The sequence below is a fragment of the Eublepharis macularius genome, chromosome 9, assembly GCF_028583425.1.
Source record: "Eublepharis macularius isolate TG4126 chromosome 9, MPM_Emac_v1.0, whole genome shotgun sequence".
Classification (NCBI taxonomy): Eukaryota; Metazoa; Chordata; class Lepidosauria; order Squamata; family Eublepharidae; genus Eublepharis; species Eublepharis macularius.
In genome coordinates this window covers 98,822,782-98,838,592 of record NC_072798.1, presented here as the reverse complement: position 1 = coordinate 98,838,592, position 15,811 = coordinate 98,822,782, and the positions used below count along the sequence as shown (strand labels likewise).

The window sequence follows — 15,811 nt, the reverse complement described above, 5'->3', positions numbered from 1 at the left end:
ACTTTGGAGCATGGACTCAGGATCCTTTCTGAGCTCCCGCCTCTTCCCAGTCTCTGCCCTTCCCAGGTTCTACCCCATGAACTTCCCAACCCTAGCAGGCACATACCCCTTTTCCACTTCCATCGGTAGATTTTTTCCCCCTGAGCACATCCCAGCAAATGGAGTGGCTGATCTATATAGGCAACACATACTGCTGCTTTCCTAACAGATGGTAACTGTGCAAATGACCGCCATTCACACTATTGGTCCTGAAGAAGATTAACTTTGATTGACAGATTATTTCTTTTTCCAGCCACATAAATAGAAGGACACAATTTGAGAATCCTGTTCTGGAAGCTAAAAGAAAGCTTCAACAGCGTACCATGCCCAACGCAGAACTCGGAACAAAGCCTATGCCGGCCCAAGGTTTCCGAGGTACAGTAATGTGTCAATGCAGCATATTTAAAACTAAAACCATTCCATTCAGTTTTCTGTTTATTTTGATTATAACTCTGTAAGATTTCTCAGTATGAAAATTATTTTCCCTCAATAAGTATATAAACAAGAGTTACTTTTGATGAGTTGGGTTCATGTGATTATCAGAGATTTCTAAGCTTACAGATATAAATCCAGAGGAGTTAGCCATGTTAGTCTGTAGTTGCAAAATAGTAAAGAGTCCAGTAACACCTTTAAGACTAACCAACTTTATAGTAGCATAAGCTTTCGAGAATCATAGCTCTCTTTGTCAGAGCATGCTACTATATGCTACTATAAAGCTGGTTAGTCTTAAAGGTGCTACTCCTTACAAATATAGTAAAGATCTATTATTTGAAATGATTGTTATTTGAAATGTGATGATGAGCCAAATGAAATGATACCCTGGGAGATGGGAATGGATCTTCCCTGTGCTTTTGAAGGGAGACAGCAGTTGCTCAGAGCCCTCTTTTGGATCCAGATTGGATGGTGTTGAACCTTTCATCCAGTCGGGAGATCAAAACCACCCTGGAAGGGGAAAATGGACAGATGTTTTACCAGTCCTCAAGCATCTTGTCTGGCTTGCCTCTGAGACAAGAAACAGTTTTTTTTTCTTCCTGCCTGCTTAAGACAAAACAAATAACAGGTTGGCTAGTTAAACACATTTTGTGCATAGAGAAGAAAAATCGAATAAACATGGTCATCTTGAAGGCAAACAGATTTGAGTCTATAAAAGTTTTTATAGACTCAAAGGGTGGGAGATACCAAAAGAGCAAGAACTCATTGTTCCCCTATGTTATCCCAACTGTTCACAACTTATATAGGTTGTGTGTTTGAGATTGTCTCCTAGACCCAGGAGGTTGTCCTGGCACTTGGAGATTGTCTCCTGGGCACACATCCAAACTGGGCTGCAACTCCTGTTGAAATTTCCTCTGTAGGGAGCTGCTTTTCTCATTTTGAAATCAATGGCTCTGTACTATTGTTTTGTGGGGAATTATGAAAGTAAGTATAATTAAAGTTGCCAGGCAACTGGCAGGAGCTTCAAGGGGTGGAATGGGGGGGGGGCATGGCAGCGTGTGCGCCACAACATAGGGTAGCTTTAGGAATCTAGGGTTACCAGTCCCCCGGTGGGAGTGGGGGAACCACTGCTACCAGCCTCCACCCCCGCCTCCACTCACTTGGTCAGTGTGGGGGAAAGCATGGGGAATGCGCCCAGGATCTCCGGAGCACTTCCTTATCTCATCAGGAATGATGTAATTCCCGGCATGACAAGGAAGTGCTCTGGAGCACACACGTGCGCCCCCCACAACTGCCCCCTGTGCCCCAGTTTGGACTCCGGGGGACCTGGCAACCCTATAGGAATCTCATTTCTAGTAAATTCTAAAGCTACCTGATAGCACTTCCAGGTTTCTCCAGGAAGTGACATCACAGTGAAAACAATGCCGATGTGTTTTCTTGTATTGCCGCCACTTGGAGTGTTGGTGGGAAATGTGGGCTGCCCTCAGGAAACCTCTCGCCATAATGGGAGGCCTGGCAGCCCTAATCATTATTGAAGTGCAAAAGTGAATGGTTAACAATCTATGCTGAGTGTAGACTTAAAAACTTTTACGTGAGGTTGTGGCCAAAGAATGAGGCTTGTTCTCCTTTGTAACAGTAGAAAGCACCCCGTCAACATTACCTAGGCCCACTCATGTTCACCCGCGCCCTGCTCCTCAGCGGTCTCGCAGTGTGAGTGACCTGTCTCAGTGTCGGCGGGACAGTGCTGGAGTTTACAGGCTGTATGGTATGTCCGAGTGCTGCTGCTTACCCAGGCTGCACTTTTGCAAAAACGTAGTGAGCTAAGTTGGAAACAAAAGAACACCAACCTTCTCACCTTTCTCCATGCCTTTTCTCACACAATCAAGCACAGAACAGAGGCACTGGATGTCAGGTGAGGCCTTTCTTTTGCCTGCTGGTCTTTGTCACACTTCCCACAGAATTGCTCCAAAAGCAGACGCCCCCCTGGCCACTGAACTGTCTCACGTGTCGTGAATGTTACGTTCTGAAATCCTGCTTGTTGAGAAGTAAAATCTGTAAATATGACTCTCATTTCCCAACGCTTCTTCAACGGACAAAAGGTTTTTCTAGTGTGATTAATCATCACCACACATCTACCGTTTCGTTTTTGGATGGCTGCTTTCGTACCCCCCAAAAGTGCACCTCCCAAGTTAGCAGAGAATTCACTGACAGGAACATTTGCCTAGATCAGCACACCCTTCCCCTGTTGGTTTTTGCCTTAAGAGACGATAACTCACTAATGCTTTTATTTCTCTGAGAATGCTTGCACTTTTATTTTGCTTTTTATGTTTCCCAAAATGCTGCTGCTTCTGTTGCACTGTGAGAATCCAGGAATGTTTACCTGCGTGACCCAAACGTGGTTTGTCTTTCTGTTTCTGTTGACTGATGTAGAAAAACCGCTCTTCACCCGGGATGCCTCTCAGCTGAAGGGGACTTTCCTCAGCACAACTCTTAAAAAAAGCAATATGGGCTTTGGATTTACCATCATTGGTGGGGACGAACCTGATGAGTTTCTGCAGGTGAAGAGTGTTATCCCTGACGGTCCTGCAGCCCAGGATGGCAAAATGGAAACTGGTAAGTGAGACCTTTTTACTTCACCTTTGCTTCAGGAAAAGGTGGAACCCGGTCAAAGGGAACCAAGCAATGGCATTGATGCAGAGCAGGGCTTTTTTTCGGGGAAAAGAGGTGGTGGAACTCAGTGGGTTGTCCTCGGAGAAAATGGTCACATGGCCGGTGGCCCTGCCCCCTGATCTCCAGACAGAGGGGAGTTGAGATTGCCCTCCCTGCTGCTTGGTGGCACGGAGGGCCATCTCAACTCCCCTCTGTCTGGAGATCAGGGGGCGGGGCCACCAGCCATGTGACCATTTTCAAGAGGTTCCGGAACTCCGTTCCACTGCGTTCCCCCTGAAAAAAAGCCCTGATGCAGAGAATGTTTTAATGAGCAAGGTCACCATTTCTCAGTCACGTATTATCAGCTTCCTATATATTTTAGACCTCTTGGTCAGATTTCTCCTTCCCTGGTCCCCTCTCCCACAGTGCCAGAGCTGGAGAGATTGTCTCCTCCATACCTGGTTGAGAGACTGGAGAGGAATTTGGGTAGGGGCTTTGAACAGATCCTGTGTGCCACAGCTTGAGAGCTGGCAAGTTCATCCCTATTATCCCTTCTGAGCACTATTCAAAGTAGAACCAATCACCTTTGAACTGGATCATGATGACCACCTTTGTATCTTATTTCCGTCAGGGCCTTTGGCTCACCGGGCAGTATCAAGGCCTCTTATTGATGTTAAAGGAACCTTGTCATGCCCTTGAAATGAAACTTTAGTAAGATTGTTAAAAAAAACAACTTTGCAGCAGTGAAGGCCTGTAATTGTATTAGAACTGATGGAAATCATTTTGTTTTTCTGTTGACAACAGCACGGATTCCTCATCAATGCAAGGCAATAGGGTCAATGGCAATCTTAAATAACATTTTGAATTTATCCCATAGTAAGCTCTGTGTACCTACTTAGGAAACTGAAAAATTAGGTCAACTTCAACCTTTATTCAAACCTTTCAAATGCCAGAAATGATAAGACACCACGAAGTATGTCATTTCAAAACATGCCAGTCCTAGCAATTTGCAAATCAGTGTGGAATTGTGCTAATATTAGACAACCTCAGACACCTTATTTATTAATATATTTGTTACATTGATATCCCCCTTTCTGTTGTCATGGAAATCAAGGTGACACACACAGGGTTCCCAGGCGGCCTCCTATCCAAGCATGACAGGAATGACTCTCTTTGGGAAAGGAGACTTGAGATGCAAAGGGAGTCAACTGACAGGAAGAGATAACAGCCAGGAGAATGGGAGAGAGCAAGACAAGGGGATGGCGGGAAGAAAAAAACCCTGCTGGGGAGACTTGCTGGGCTGACGGCAGGATATGGCAGGAGACGGTATTGATTTAATACAGGGCTTTTTTTTCAGGGGGAACGCGGGGGAACGGAGTTCCGGAACCTCTTGAAAATGGTCACATGGCTGGTGGCCCCGCCCCCTGATCTCCAGACAGAGGGGAGTTGAGATGGCCCTCCACGCCGCTCAGTGGCACGGAGGGCAATCTCAACTCCCCTCTGTCTGGAGATCAGGGGGCGGGGGCACCAGCCATGTGACCATTTTCTCTGAGGGCAACCCACTGAGTTCCACCATCTCTTTTCTCAGAAAAAAGCCCTGATTTAATAGAAGGGGAACATATCAGGTTGCAGAAGTGCTTGTTTCATTAATATCTGACACCAGGACCAGTCTTAGATTTTTGAGGGCCCTGGGACAAGAGTGTTCCTCCTCTCCTCTGTCTACCCTGAAGCTAGGGTTGCCAGCTCCTGGTTGGGAAATTCCTGGAGATTTAGAGGGTGGATCCTGGAGAGGGTGGGGTTTGGGGAAAGGAAAGGACCTCAGCTGGATATAATGCCATAGAGTCTACATTCCAAGGCAGCCATTTTCTCCAGAGGAACTGAGCTCTGTGGCCCAGAGATGAATTTGTAATTCCAGAAGATCTCCAGCCACCACCTTGAGGCTGGCCGCCCTACCCCAGACCCCCCTCATGCCTCCCTACCCACCCACTGACCCACCTGCTTGTGCATCTTTACTCCTCCCCCTCCCAAGCTCTTTCTCCACCTGCACTCACAGATGCTTGCACCATCCACTGCCTGCCCCCCAATGATGCTGGGCGGTGCATACGGCTGGACGCATGGATTGCAGAGTGCTTGCAAAGAAGCAGGTGGGAGAAGCTAGGTAGGCAGCAGTGAAGGCGTGTGGCCAGTGGCAGTGGGCCCCGCTGGAAGCTCTGGGCTCTGAAAGCTGCCCCATTACATGCAGACATCAGCTCTGCCTGACACTTGCCCAAAATACAGAATTTAGGTATAAAGGCAAAAAGTGAAGAGTTGACAAAATTAGCATTTTCTGGCTTCAGTTGTCAGTCTTGTAACATTCATTCTGTGGACTGCGTGTTGGTTAGTTATAAGGTTAAAACATAAAACACTTGAAATGCAGTCAGGGGACATTATGTCTAATGTTGGTGAATCCCATCTGTTCTGGTTCAAGTTGAATTCAAGAGGGCTGAAGTAGTTCTCTAATTTTCTTTGGCAGCCTTGTGACTACAGGATGAGTTGTGCTTTGGATTGGCAGTTCTGTATTGTAAGATGTATCATTTTATAGGTGCTTTATGGTTGATGGATGCATATCTCCCTAGTGTTTGCTTTGCATATGAACTAGGTTAGTCTTGTTCGGTGCTGCTCACTCCGCAGCACATCGAGAGCCAAATTCATAATTACCGTCGGCCATGCAGCCTATAACAGTGGCCCCATCCACCTTTTGACAATCTTGGCAGGTGCCAGAGAAAGTAGTTGTGTGTGCCACAGTGCTCACAGGTGCCATGGTGGGGAATGCTGACATAAACAAGCTTGGAAGGCCTGATGACCTTTGAAAAACATGCTATCGGTCCAGTATATGAAAACATTAAAGACAATCATCTGCAAAGGACAGGAGCCTCTTTCTTGCCCTAGTGTGAGTGCAATATTGGCCTCTATCCTGCTCTAATGGGCATGTGTTTTTCCTAAAGCCACCTGGAAATGTGATGAAATCATATATCAACATAACCTGTACCAGGGCTTTTTTTCAGGGGGAACGCGGGGGAACGGAGTTCCGGAACCTCTTGAAAATGGTCACATGACTGGTGGCCCCACCCCCTGATCTCCAGACAGAGGGGAGTTGAGATTGCCCTCCGCACCGCTCAGCGGCGCGGAGGGCAATCTCAACTCCCCTCTGTCTGGAGATCAGGGGGCAGGGCCACCAGCCATGTGACCATTTTCTCCGAGGGCAACCCACTGAGTTCCACCACCTCTTTTCCCAGAAAAAAGCCCTGATCCGTACTATCATCTGGGTACTATAATCTGGGCATTTCTGGCTTTCCATGGCATTCCTAGTTGTCACCATTACACATTCACATTCTTCAGTGGTTCTGGGATGCGGCAGTCTTGAAGATGGAACCTCTTCTTGGTGGCAGACAGGGTTGTCTAGTTTCTCTAAACAAGACACATTACACAAGGATGCTCAAGTGAAGGGAGACACAATGTTAGCCAGGAAGCCGAGTTTTAAAAGACAGGTAGGAATGTTCATTTTCACCTCTCTAGAGCTGGCACAGCAAAGATTGCTCCTCAGAAAGTTTGATTATTTCCTCTTCGTGTCCCTAAAGAGGGGGGGAAATTCAGGAGAGTCTTCAAGTACAGAAAAAGGAAATAAGCAAACCCTCTGAGGAGCAACCTTTGCCGTGCCAGCTCTAGAGAGGTGAAAATGACAGAGCCTTCTCCTCTGTCTTTTTACACTACAGTTCCTGGCTAACATCGCGTCTCCCTTCACTTGAGCATTCTCGTGTAATGCGTCTCGTTTAGAGAGACTCTCAGAGTAACCGCAAGAGGGCTTCTCTTTATGTCCCTGGATTCCCATATCTAGACACTTGACAACAGAGGCTTCTCCTGCTCGGATCTTATCAGAATACGCAGAGCTGCAGCCATAATAAATTTCTTCTCTCTCCCTCTTACTTAGGGTTATGGTGAGTTGTGGATCCGCCGCCACCACCCTGAACCCAGAAGACAAACTGTGTACCTTCTCTTCACCTAACTGGGGGGGACTAAGGAGGGACAAGCTCGAGATTCATTATTTGTCTAATGATATTATATTTCTATTCCGCCCTCCCTGTGAATGGACTAAGGGTGGATTACATCATTTTAAACATAGTCATAGCAATGTTACATGATTCAATAAATACATTAAAAAACCCTAAAAACATTTAAAATCATAAGTAATTACATAATAAATAATTAAGAGGAATATCAAGAGGGCAGCCACCACAATATAGCTTTTACATATCTTCACTCGGATAAAACCCCGTAGGCAGTACTACCACACTTTCCAGGTGTAGCAAAGTGGTGGTAAATAGTGGTGATGAAAACATCTGGTGAGAGGAATTTAAAATATTCATCCACCCTGTCCCCCTGCATGGCGGCAGAGGCCTAGCCCAGCCTCAACCATATGCCTGGCAGAACATCTCCATCTTACAGGCTCAGCAAAAGGACAATAAATCCTGCCAGACCCTGGTTTCATTAGACAGAGAGTTCCACCCGGCTAGAGCCAGGGCCTCTTGTTGAGGCCAGGTGGGCCTCCCTGGGTCCAGGGACCATTAATAGCTATTTATTTGAAGATTGAAGTCTCCTCCAGGGAGTATATAGGGAGAGGCGGTCCTGCAGATATGCCAGTTCCCATCCACTTAGGGCTTTATAGGTTAGTACCAAAACCTTGAATCTGATCCGGTACTCCACTGGTAACCAATGCAGCTGATGCAGTATAGGTGTTATATGTGCTTCAATTGGCACTCCTGTAATAACACACGCAGGTGCATTTTGGACCAGTTGTAACCTCCAGACCAGACTCAAAGGAAGCCCTACGTAGAGCGAGTTACAATAATCTAGTCTAGAGGTGACCGTTGCCTGCATCACTGTAGTTAAGTCGCGGGTTGAAAGATAGGGGACCAGCTGCCTGGTCTTTTGAAGATGAAAAAAAGATGACCTGACAACTGCTGTGACCTGTGCCATCCATTGCTCCAATAAATTGATCTCATGCATTGCTCATATGATTGTGCTTTGTACTGTAGTCAAATAATCAAGTATCAGTGTGAACCTGCTTGCTGAAAATGAAAGTGCCTTACTCCCAGAACACGCAAATGTTATCTCTGAAAGTATGAGCAGTGACCTTACAGCTGTACTGTAACTCTTCACAGGGGGAAAAGGGAGTTTTGATTCCTTGTAATCATCTGCCTTTCTCTGTCCAGACTAAGCTATTATGTTCTCATGGAACTTTTTAGGATTTTCGCGCCTAAAGGCTGACTGCTCAAGGGGAGGGGGGGATAATGCTCCTTATATCAATAGTGCATATGCTTGTATACTCATTCCTGCCAACCTATCCCATCTATGGATGTACCCATGAACTTAATGGATCTCTGAATAAAGACCTTTTCAACCAATGCACTGGAGTGCTTGCTGTGAGGGGTTTGGGGATCTATCTGCCATGGGCTGCCGTCCCTAGAACTGACAACGGCCAAGGGGCCTCTAGTTCATGTACTGTATCAACAGTGGCCAGCAAGTTGTGGTGGAGAGACAGGATTTTATCAGTAAAAAAGCTCCCCAAAGCCTCACAGCTAATACTCAAATTCAACATTTGGTGGTCTCCCTGTGACAGGGAGACCAATGATCGAACCACATTAAACAATTTTCCTGGACATGAGCTTGCTGAAGCATTGGAAGCTGCATAATATTCCTTCTTTGTAGCCTTTACTGCCACCTCATAGGTTTTCATAAACGTCCTATAGGATGTTCCTGCCTCTTCATCTCAAGATCTTCGCTATACTCGTTCAAGCCATCTCAGCTCCCACTTCTTCCATCGTAGCTCCTCTGTATACCAGGAAGCCAGTCTGGCATGGGAACGGAGAATGTGACAGGAGGTGATTTTGTCCTCCACCAGCTCATCTAACAAACTTCCAGGGATCATTGGATCCCGTAGAGTATTCTGGAAACCAACTGGATCCATGAGTCTCCGTGGGTGAGCCTAAATCAGCTGGCTGCCCCTGCAGGGGGTGTGGGTGGTGCGTCCAACCGAGCCTTCAAGACTGCATGGTCTGACCATGGCACCAATTCAGCTACTTCCAGATCCACACGAATCCCCATCCTGAAGATCAGATCCAGCATGTGGCCCGCTCGATGCGTAGGGGTCGATGCAAATTTGGAGAGTCCCCACATGGCCATGGAAGACACCAGGTCTGTGGCCTGTGAGGAGGTAGCTGTCAGGCTGTGGATGACAGGATACAGCAGGCAGATCCCTGGACCATTGCAGCAAGGCACAGGTTCTTGGTCAAATGGCTTTTATTCAGAAATCAAACCTTTTCCATATACAGGTCCATAGGACTACTTAGAAGCAAGGCAGACATCTAAGCAGCAAGAGTAGAAGTTGATAGGAATAGAGACTTGAGAAAAGTACAGCTCTAAAATACTCAAACATTCCCCTCCTCCCTCAACCACAAGTTTTGAGCAGGAAGAAGTCTGGGAACCTTTTCCGGAGTTTATACATCAGCTAGACGAGACAGAAAGAGGCATAACAGAAATGGTAATATCTCAGACATTGCAAGGTAATTTCAGTGAGCTTCAAAGAAGGAGATTACACAGCTGTGTTCTCATGCTGGGAAGTAGAGAAACGAAAGTGATGAGTATAGAATTTGCAATATGAAATCAAAGCACAGTATCAGCGATTGTTCAACCCCTAGAACAATGACATAGATTTAGGGGTACAGACATGACAGTAGCTTCATTGGCACGGACATTGAAGTCCCCCAGCACTAACAGTCTGAGATATTCCAAGGCCCACCCCGCCACCACCTCCAACATGCACGGCAGGATATCTGCTGGTGTTCTAGGTGGTTGATACACCAAACAGATAGCCAATCTCTCCTCGGCACCCCACACCAGGCCAATACAATCAATGCCAAAGATCTCAGGGATGGGGAGCGCCCTGAAGGAGAAAGATTATCGGGTAAGAATTGGCACCCCTCCCCCTGGCCTCCTGTTCGGGACTGATGGAGCACCAAGAAACCCGGGGAGGGGGAGGCTTAGACCCGAAACTCACATGACGAGTTACCTCAATTCAACCTGGGTTTCCTTGCCTCAAGGTTTGACGGGAAGTGTAGGCGTCCTTGCAGGTGCATCGCTGCATTTCTCCTTCCCCTGCTTGCGTGGCCCGGAGCTACATAGCCGCACGTGCTCTGCCTCCCCCCCCCATCACACTGAGTGACTCTCAGTGCGACGGGGGGAGGCAACTCCACCCCCCTCGCCTGGCCCAGCCCCCACAGAGCAACACTGGGCTGCACCAGGAGAGCGGGAGGAAAGGCTCCCGGAGCATGCTGCATCTCCCTCTCACTCGCCCGGCCCCCACCAGAAGCCACACAGCCCAGAACTGCGGGGACTGGGCCAGACGAGGGAGGGGGGGAGATGAAGTGATGCTCAGTGCGACGGGGGGAGAGGCAGAGCACGTGCGGCTATGTAGCTCTGGGCCACGCAAGCAGGGGAAGGAGAAATGCAGCAATGCACCTGCAAGGATGCCTACACGTCCCATCAAACCTTGAGGCAAGGAAACCCAGGTTGAATTGAGGTAACTCGTCACGTCTGTTTCGGCTCTAAGTTCTCCCAAGGCGACTGTTTCACCCTTCCTCACCCAGGTCTCAGTCACGCATACCAAGTCCTTATCGTTCATTGCAAATAAATCCTGCAGTGTTTTGGTTTTATTGTTTATGGGCCTGGCATTGCACAGCATCAGTGTCGAAGGGGGGCTATTTCCTATCCTAGTTCCACACCCAGTATGCCTCGGGATGGGGCGCAGGTTAGAAGGACATTGAGCCATTCCATATCTCTGGCCTTCTCCTCATAAGCCAGGTCCCACCGCCATACCTCCCATGCCCCAGAAGGACTGGGCTTCGTGGCTCCATGCCAGCCACCCCACTTATATCCACCACCCCCGAGTAACAAATTTCTTTAAGCGGTTAATGTGGACAAGCAAGAGGCCTTGTTTGGGGCACCTGATTTTGTCGTTGCCATTCCCACTGCACGCTTCAACTTTAAAGGGCCCGATCCAATGGAAGTCTAACTTTCCAACATTCTCAGGGCTCAGCAATAAAGGCTAATTCCCCTTCTTGCAATGTTCTCGGCTTTGCAGTCTTATCAAAATAAACCTTTTGCTTTTCCCTGGCATCAGTCAGAGCCTCACGGGCAATCTGACACATTCTTTGTAAAGTCTGCTGCAGATTAGTAAAATATTGAGTCGCAGACTGTGGGGTTTCAGAAGTACAAACTCCCGGAGGAATCAAATGGAAAAACTCAGAGTTGGAAGAGACTATACTACAAGAAAGTAAAAAGAAGATATCTAAAATTTATAAAATACTTCTGAAGTGGTATACAGAGGATGAGACAGTCAAAGTACAGATGGTGAAGTGGGCAATTAACTGTCACAAAGAAATAACAATGGAGTCATGGGAACGATGGTTGTTGTGGGTTTTCCGAGCTGTATTGCCGTGGTCTTGGCATTGTAGTTCCTGACGTTTCGCCAGCAGCTGTGACTGGCATCTTCAGAGGTGTAGCACCAAAAGACAGGGATCTCTCGGTGTCACAGTCTAGAGGATCCACAGTGTCACATTTCTAGAGGATCCACAGACTGTGACATTGAGAGATCCCTGTCTTTTGGTGCTACACCTCTGAAGATGCCAGCCACAGCTGCTCGCAAAACGTCAGGAACTACAATGCCAAGACCACGGCAATACAGCCCGGAAAACCCACAACAACCATCGTTCTCCGGCCGTGAAAGCCTTCGACAATACATTGAGTCATGGGAACATTTATGGAAAACTACATTGAAGATTTCAACTTGTACCAGTATTAAAGAGAATGTCTATAAGATGATTTATAGATGGTATTTAACGCCTAAGAAAATTGCGCTTGGAAATGCAAATATGTCAGATAAAGGCTGGAAATGTAAAAAGCATGAAGGATCATTGTATCATATGTGGTGGACATGTGATGTAGCTAGATAGTACTAAGGAGATATTTTAGAAGTAATAAATGAGATTTTGCAGACCCAAATAAAGAAGAACCCCGAGCTATTGCTACTGAATTTAAGTATGGAAGATGTTCCTATGCAATCCAGAACATTACTATTCTACATGACGACGGCAGCAAGACTTTTATATGCGCAGAAATGGAAGGTGCAAGAAATACCAACTATTGAAGACTGGATATATAAATTGCTGTACATGGCAGAAATGGATAAAATGACAAGAAAGCTGAGAGATCAGAATCTGGCAGAATTCTTTACTGATTGGGGAAGACTGAAAACATATTTAGAAAAGAAGTGGGACGTGAAAGGGGAACGATGGCAATTCGAAAATTATTCGAATGGGTTTCTTTTTATTGGAAGAGATGGAATCTTTACCATATGGAATGAAGTATTAGCTAATTGTTAGCTTAAATTTAAGTGGATTTGGAGTTAATAGATATTGGTAAAATTAATAAAGTAGATATTTTATTCAATTGTTAGCTTAAATTTAAATATATCTGAAGTTAACAGATAGTAATAGATAACAGATGTTAAGTTAATAATAATAGATCTGAAGCTAACAGATAGAGCTTAGTTTAACAAAGCAGAATGTAAACATGATATAATGAGTTATAGAAAAAGGGGATAGATTAGGAATAGATTAAGATATAGGGTTGGAAAGCTGTTGGAAGTCCTGAAAAAGGGGGGAGGGAAAGGGTGGGGAAAAATGATATTGAGATGTTATTTGTAAGTTGTATGTATTAATATTCTCACCTAATAAAAAAATTTTCAAAAAAAAGAAGAAGTATAAACTCCCTCCCCGTTTGCTTTTAACAGTTGCAGGCAACTTTTTGCCAAACACAAGTTCATTAAGTGAAAAACCGCCAAGGGAGGGGTGTACTGCCTCTCAATAGGCACTGAACAAGAGGGGCAAAGCTTCATCCCAATTTCTGTGATGTCAAGGATCAAGCTTATGTCTGGCCTGTTAGGATAATTGCTGCTCAAGATGCACCACCAAGATTCCGCACACATTGGATAATGCACTTTCAATGCACTTTAGCAATCGTTTGGAAGTGGATTTTTTGTTTCACACACGAAAAATTCAGTTCCAAATGATCTCTAAAGAGGATTGGAAGTGCATTATCCAACGAGTGCGGGATCAGCCAGTGTTTGCCAGATGAAGTCATATATCCTGCTATATGAAATCAGATATCCTGCTATTTGAAGAGTGTAGTTGAAAGCTATATATGGTAATGTTCTCCACACAGCCTAGGTCAAGTTGGGTAGCCATGTTAGTCTTTCTGTAGCAGTAGAAAAGAGCAAGAGTCCAGTAGCACCTATAAGACTAACAAAATTTATGGTAGGGTATGAGCTTTCCTTAGTCATAGCTCACAATATCTGAAGAAGTGAGCTGTGACTCACAAAAGTTCATACTCTACCACAAATTTTGTTAGTCTTATAAGTGCTACTGGACTCTTGCTCTTTTCTACCATACAGCCTAGGTTAAACATATGCAGCTCAACCTCCAGGCTGTGAGCATGAGGGTTTGCTAAGAGTGCAGCGTCAGGCCTTCCCAAATAGAAACCATCACAGCTCTTGGGTGGATGACCTCAAAGGATCTGGAATACATGGCCATTTTGGCCAGTAAGGAGCACCAGCACTAGCCTTTCCCTTTGCTTTGATAGTTTTTGTAGAATTCTGAGAATCAGAGTGTGATGGACAGGACTGGCTCCAGCTCTGCCTCTCCTGAGAAACCAGCCAATGAGAGGAGGCGAAATACTGAGCCAGAGACAGTTGGAGTCCATTGGAGAGAGTGAGAGGTGGAGAGGAGGGTATGAGGCGTTGCTAAGGGAGGCAGCAGAAAGACAGCGGGCTGTTAATCTTGTCTGTTACATTGTAATCATTCCCTGTTTAGCCACAATATATCCGTTTCTCTTTGCTGCTCTCTATGAATCCACGGGTTTGCTGTGTGTAGGTGTCTTCCTCTAGTTTGCCGTGTAGAGAAGAAGTTTTAACATCTGTACATATGTTCCTCTGTTAGCAGCAACACGTAGAAGTGTTCTCACTGTTGCATGCATAACTACAGGTACAAAAGTCTCATCAAAGTCTTCTCCATATTTCTGGGAGTATTCTTTTGCCACTAGTCTAGCTTGGTATCTTTGTACTTATTTATTTATTTTATTTGACTTATATCCCACCCTCCCCACAAATGGGCTCAGGGCAGCTCACATCATAATTAAAACATTAAATTAATAGTCAACTTTAAAAACACACTTAAAAACTTATATTAAAATACTCTGGTGCCATTATACATAGGCTACTTTGGATACTAATAAAAGACCTGCATAAGTCATAGCTGTGGGTAGAACACATAGCCGAGGGCAGTCATAGAAGAGGCAGCGAACTTAGATAGGATAAGGGGGGGACACCTGCTGGTCCTCAGCCAAAGGCCCGGTGGAACACCTCCGTTTTACAGGCCCTGTGGAACTGTAATAGGTCCTGCAGGGTCTGGATCTCCAGCGGGAGAGCGTTCCACCAGGCTGGGGCCAGGGCAGAAAAAGCCCTGGCCCTGGTGGAGGCCAGCCGGATGTCCCTTGGGCCAGGGACCACCAGGAGTTGTTTATCTGCAGAGTGCAGTGCCCTGCAAGGGATGTATTGGGAGAGGCGGTCCTACTTGGCCAAGTTCATCATGCTTTACCCTGAAAACCAACTTGCATCCTATGGCCTTGGGGTAGTTGTGTGAGAGTCCATGTTTTGTTCTTGTGTAGAGCTTCAGTTTCCACTTTTGCAGCTTGTCTCCACTTCTGTGCTTCTTGTGGAGGTAACTGGGATATTTGGTTCCATGATAAAGGCTTTATTATTTCTGCCGTTCTTGCGAGGTAGGACAGTCGCTTGGCAGGAATGCCTTTGGTTGAACGTGTTGATTGCCTTGGCTCCCCCTCTCCTCCCTCTGAATTAGGCGTCTCTGGTGGAGTAGTGGAGGCACGGCAGTCCATCAGGACTGTCTCTGTCTCTAATGTCTATTCTTCTCTTTCCTCTTCCGCTTCCTCTTCCAGGTTGTTTGTATCGGGATGCTAGAGCTGGCTGTTCAGGTCAGCATAGGCCCCCTCTGCAGGTGCAGCCTTCTCACTCTCATCCAGGTACACAGCTCTGCTCACGCTGATCTGGTTGGTAGTTGCATCTAGAATTCTGAACCCTTCACTCTTTGAAAAGTATCCTATACAGATTCCTTCTGTTGTTCTGTCCTCTAGTTCGGATCTTTTCTCTTTCGGGATGTAGGCATAAGCTTTGCTCCCAAAGACTCTTAGATATTTCATGCTAGGCTTGTAGCCTTGCCAAAGCTCAAACAGTGTAGTCTGCATTATTTTTATGGGTAGCCTATTCTGTAGGTATATGGCAGCCGTCACAGCTTCTCACCAAAATGTGTGTGGAAGTGGTGCATCAGAAAGCCTGCCAGTCGAATCTCAATAACTTCACTGCAAGAGTCCAAGACGTCATGAGTTAAAGGTTTATTGATGATCCCCAGTTCAGCATCCCAAAACATTCTTTGTTAGGAATAAAAACTGGTTCTCAGTACCCAACATATATAGACATTTAAGCACAGCCCCGTTCCCCTCTTCCATCTACAGCGAATACGGGAAG

The 15,811-nt window shown here is 46.1% G+C and overlaps 1 protein-coding gene across 1 annotated transcript in view; it reads left to right on the top strand.

Moving 5' to 3' along the window:
* MAGI2 (membrane associated guanylate kinase, WW and PDZ domain containing 2) overlaps nt 1-15,811 on the top strand; it is a 1,211,123-nt gene that overhangs the window by 986,802 nt on the left and 208,510 nt on the right. The window contains exons 8-9 of the mRNA XM_054988145.1: nt 293-414; nt 2,902-3,084. Coding sequence (XP_054844120.1) covers nt 293-414; nt 2,902-3,084 — 305 coding nt within the window. The remainder of the gene's footprint in view (nt 1-292; nt 415-2,901; nt 3,085-15,811) is intronic.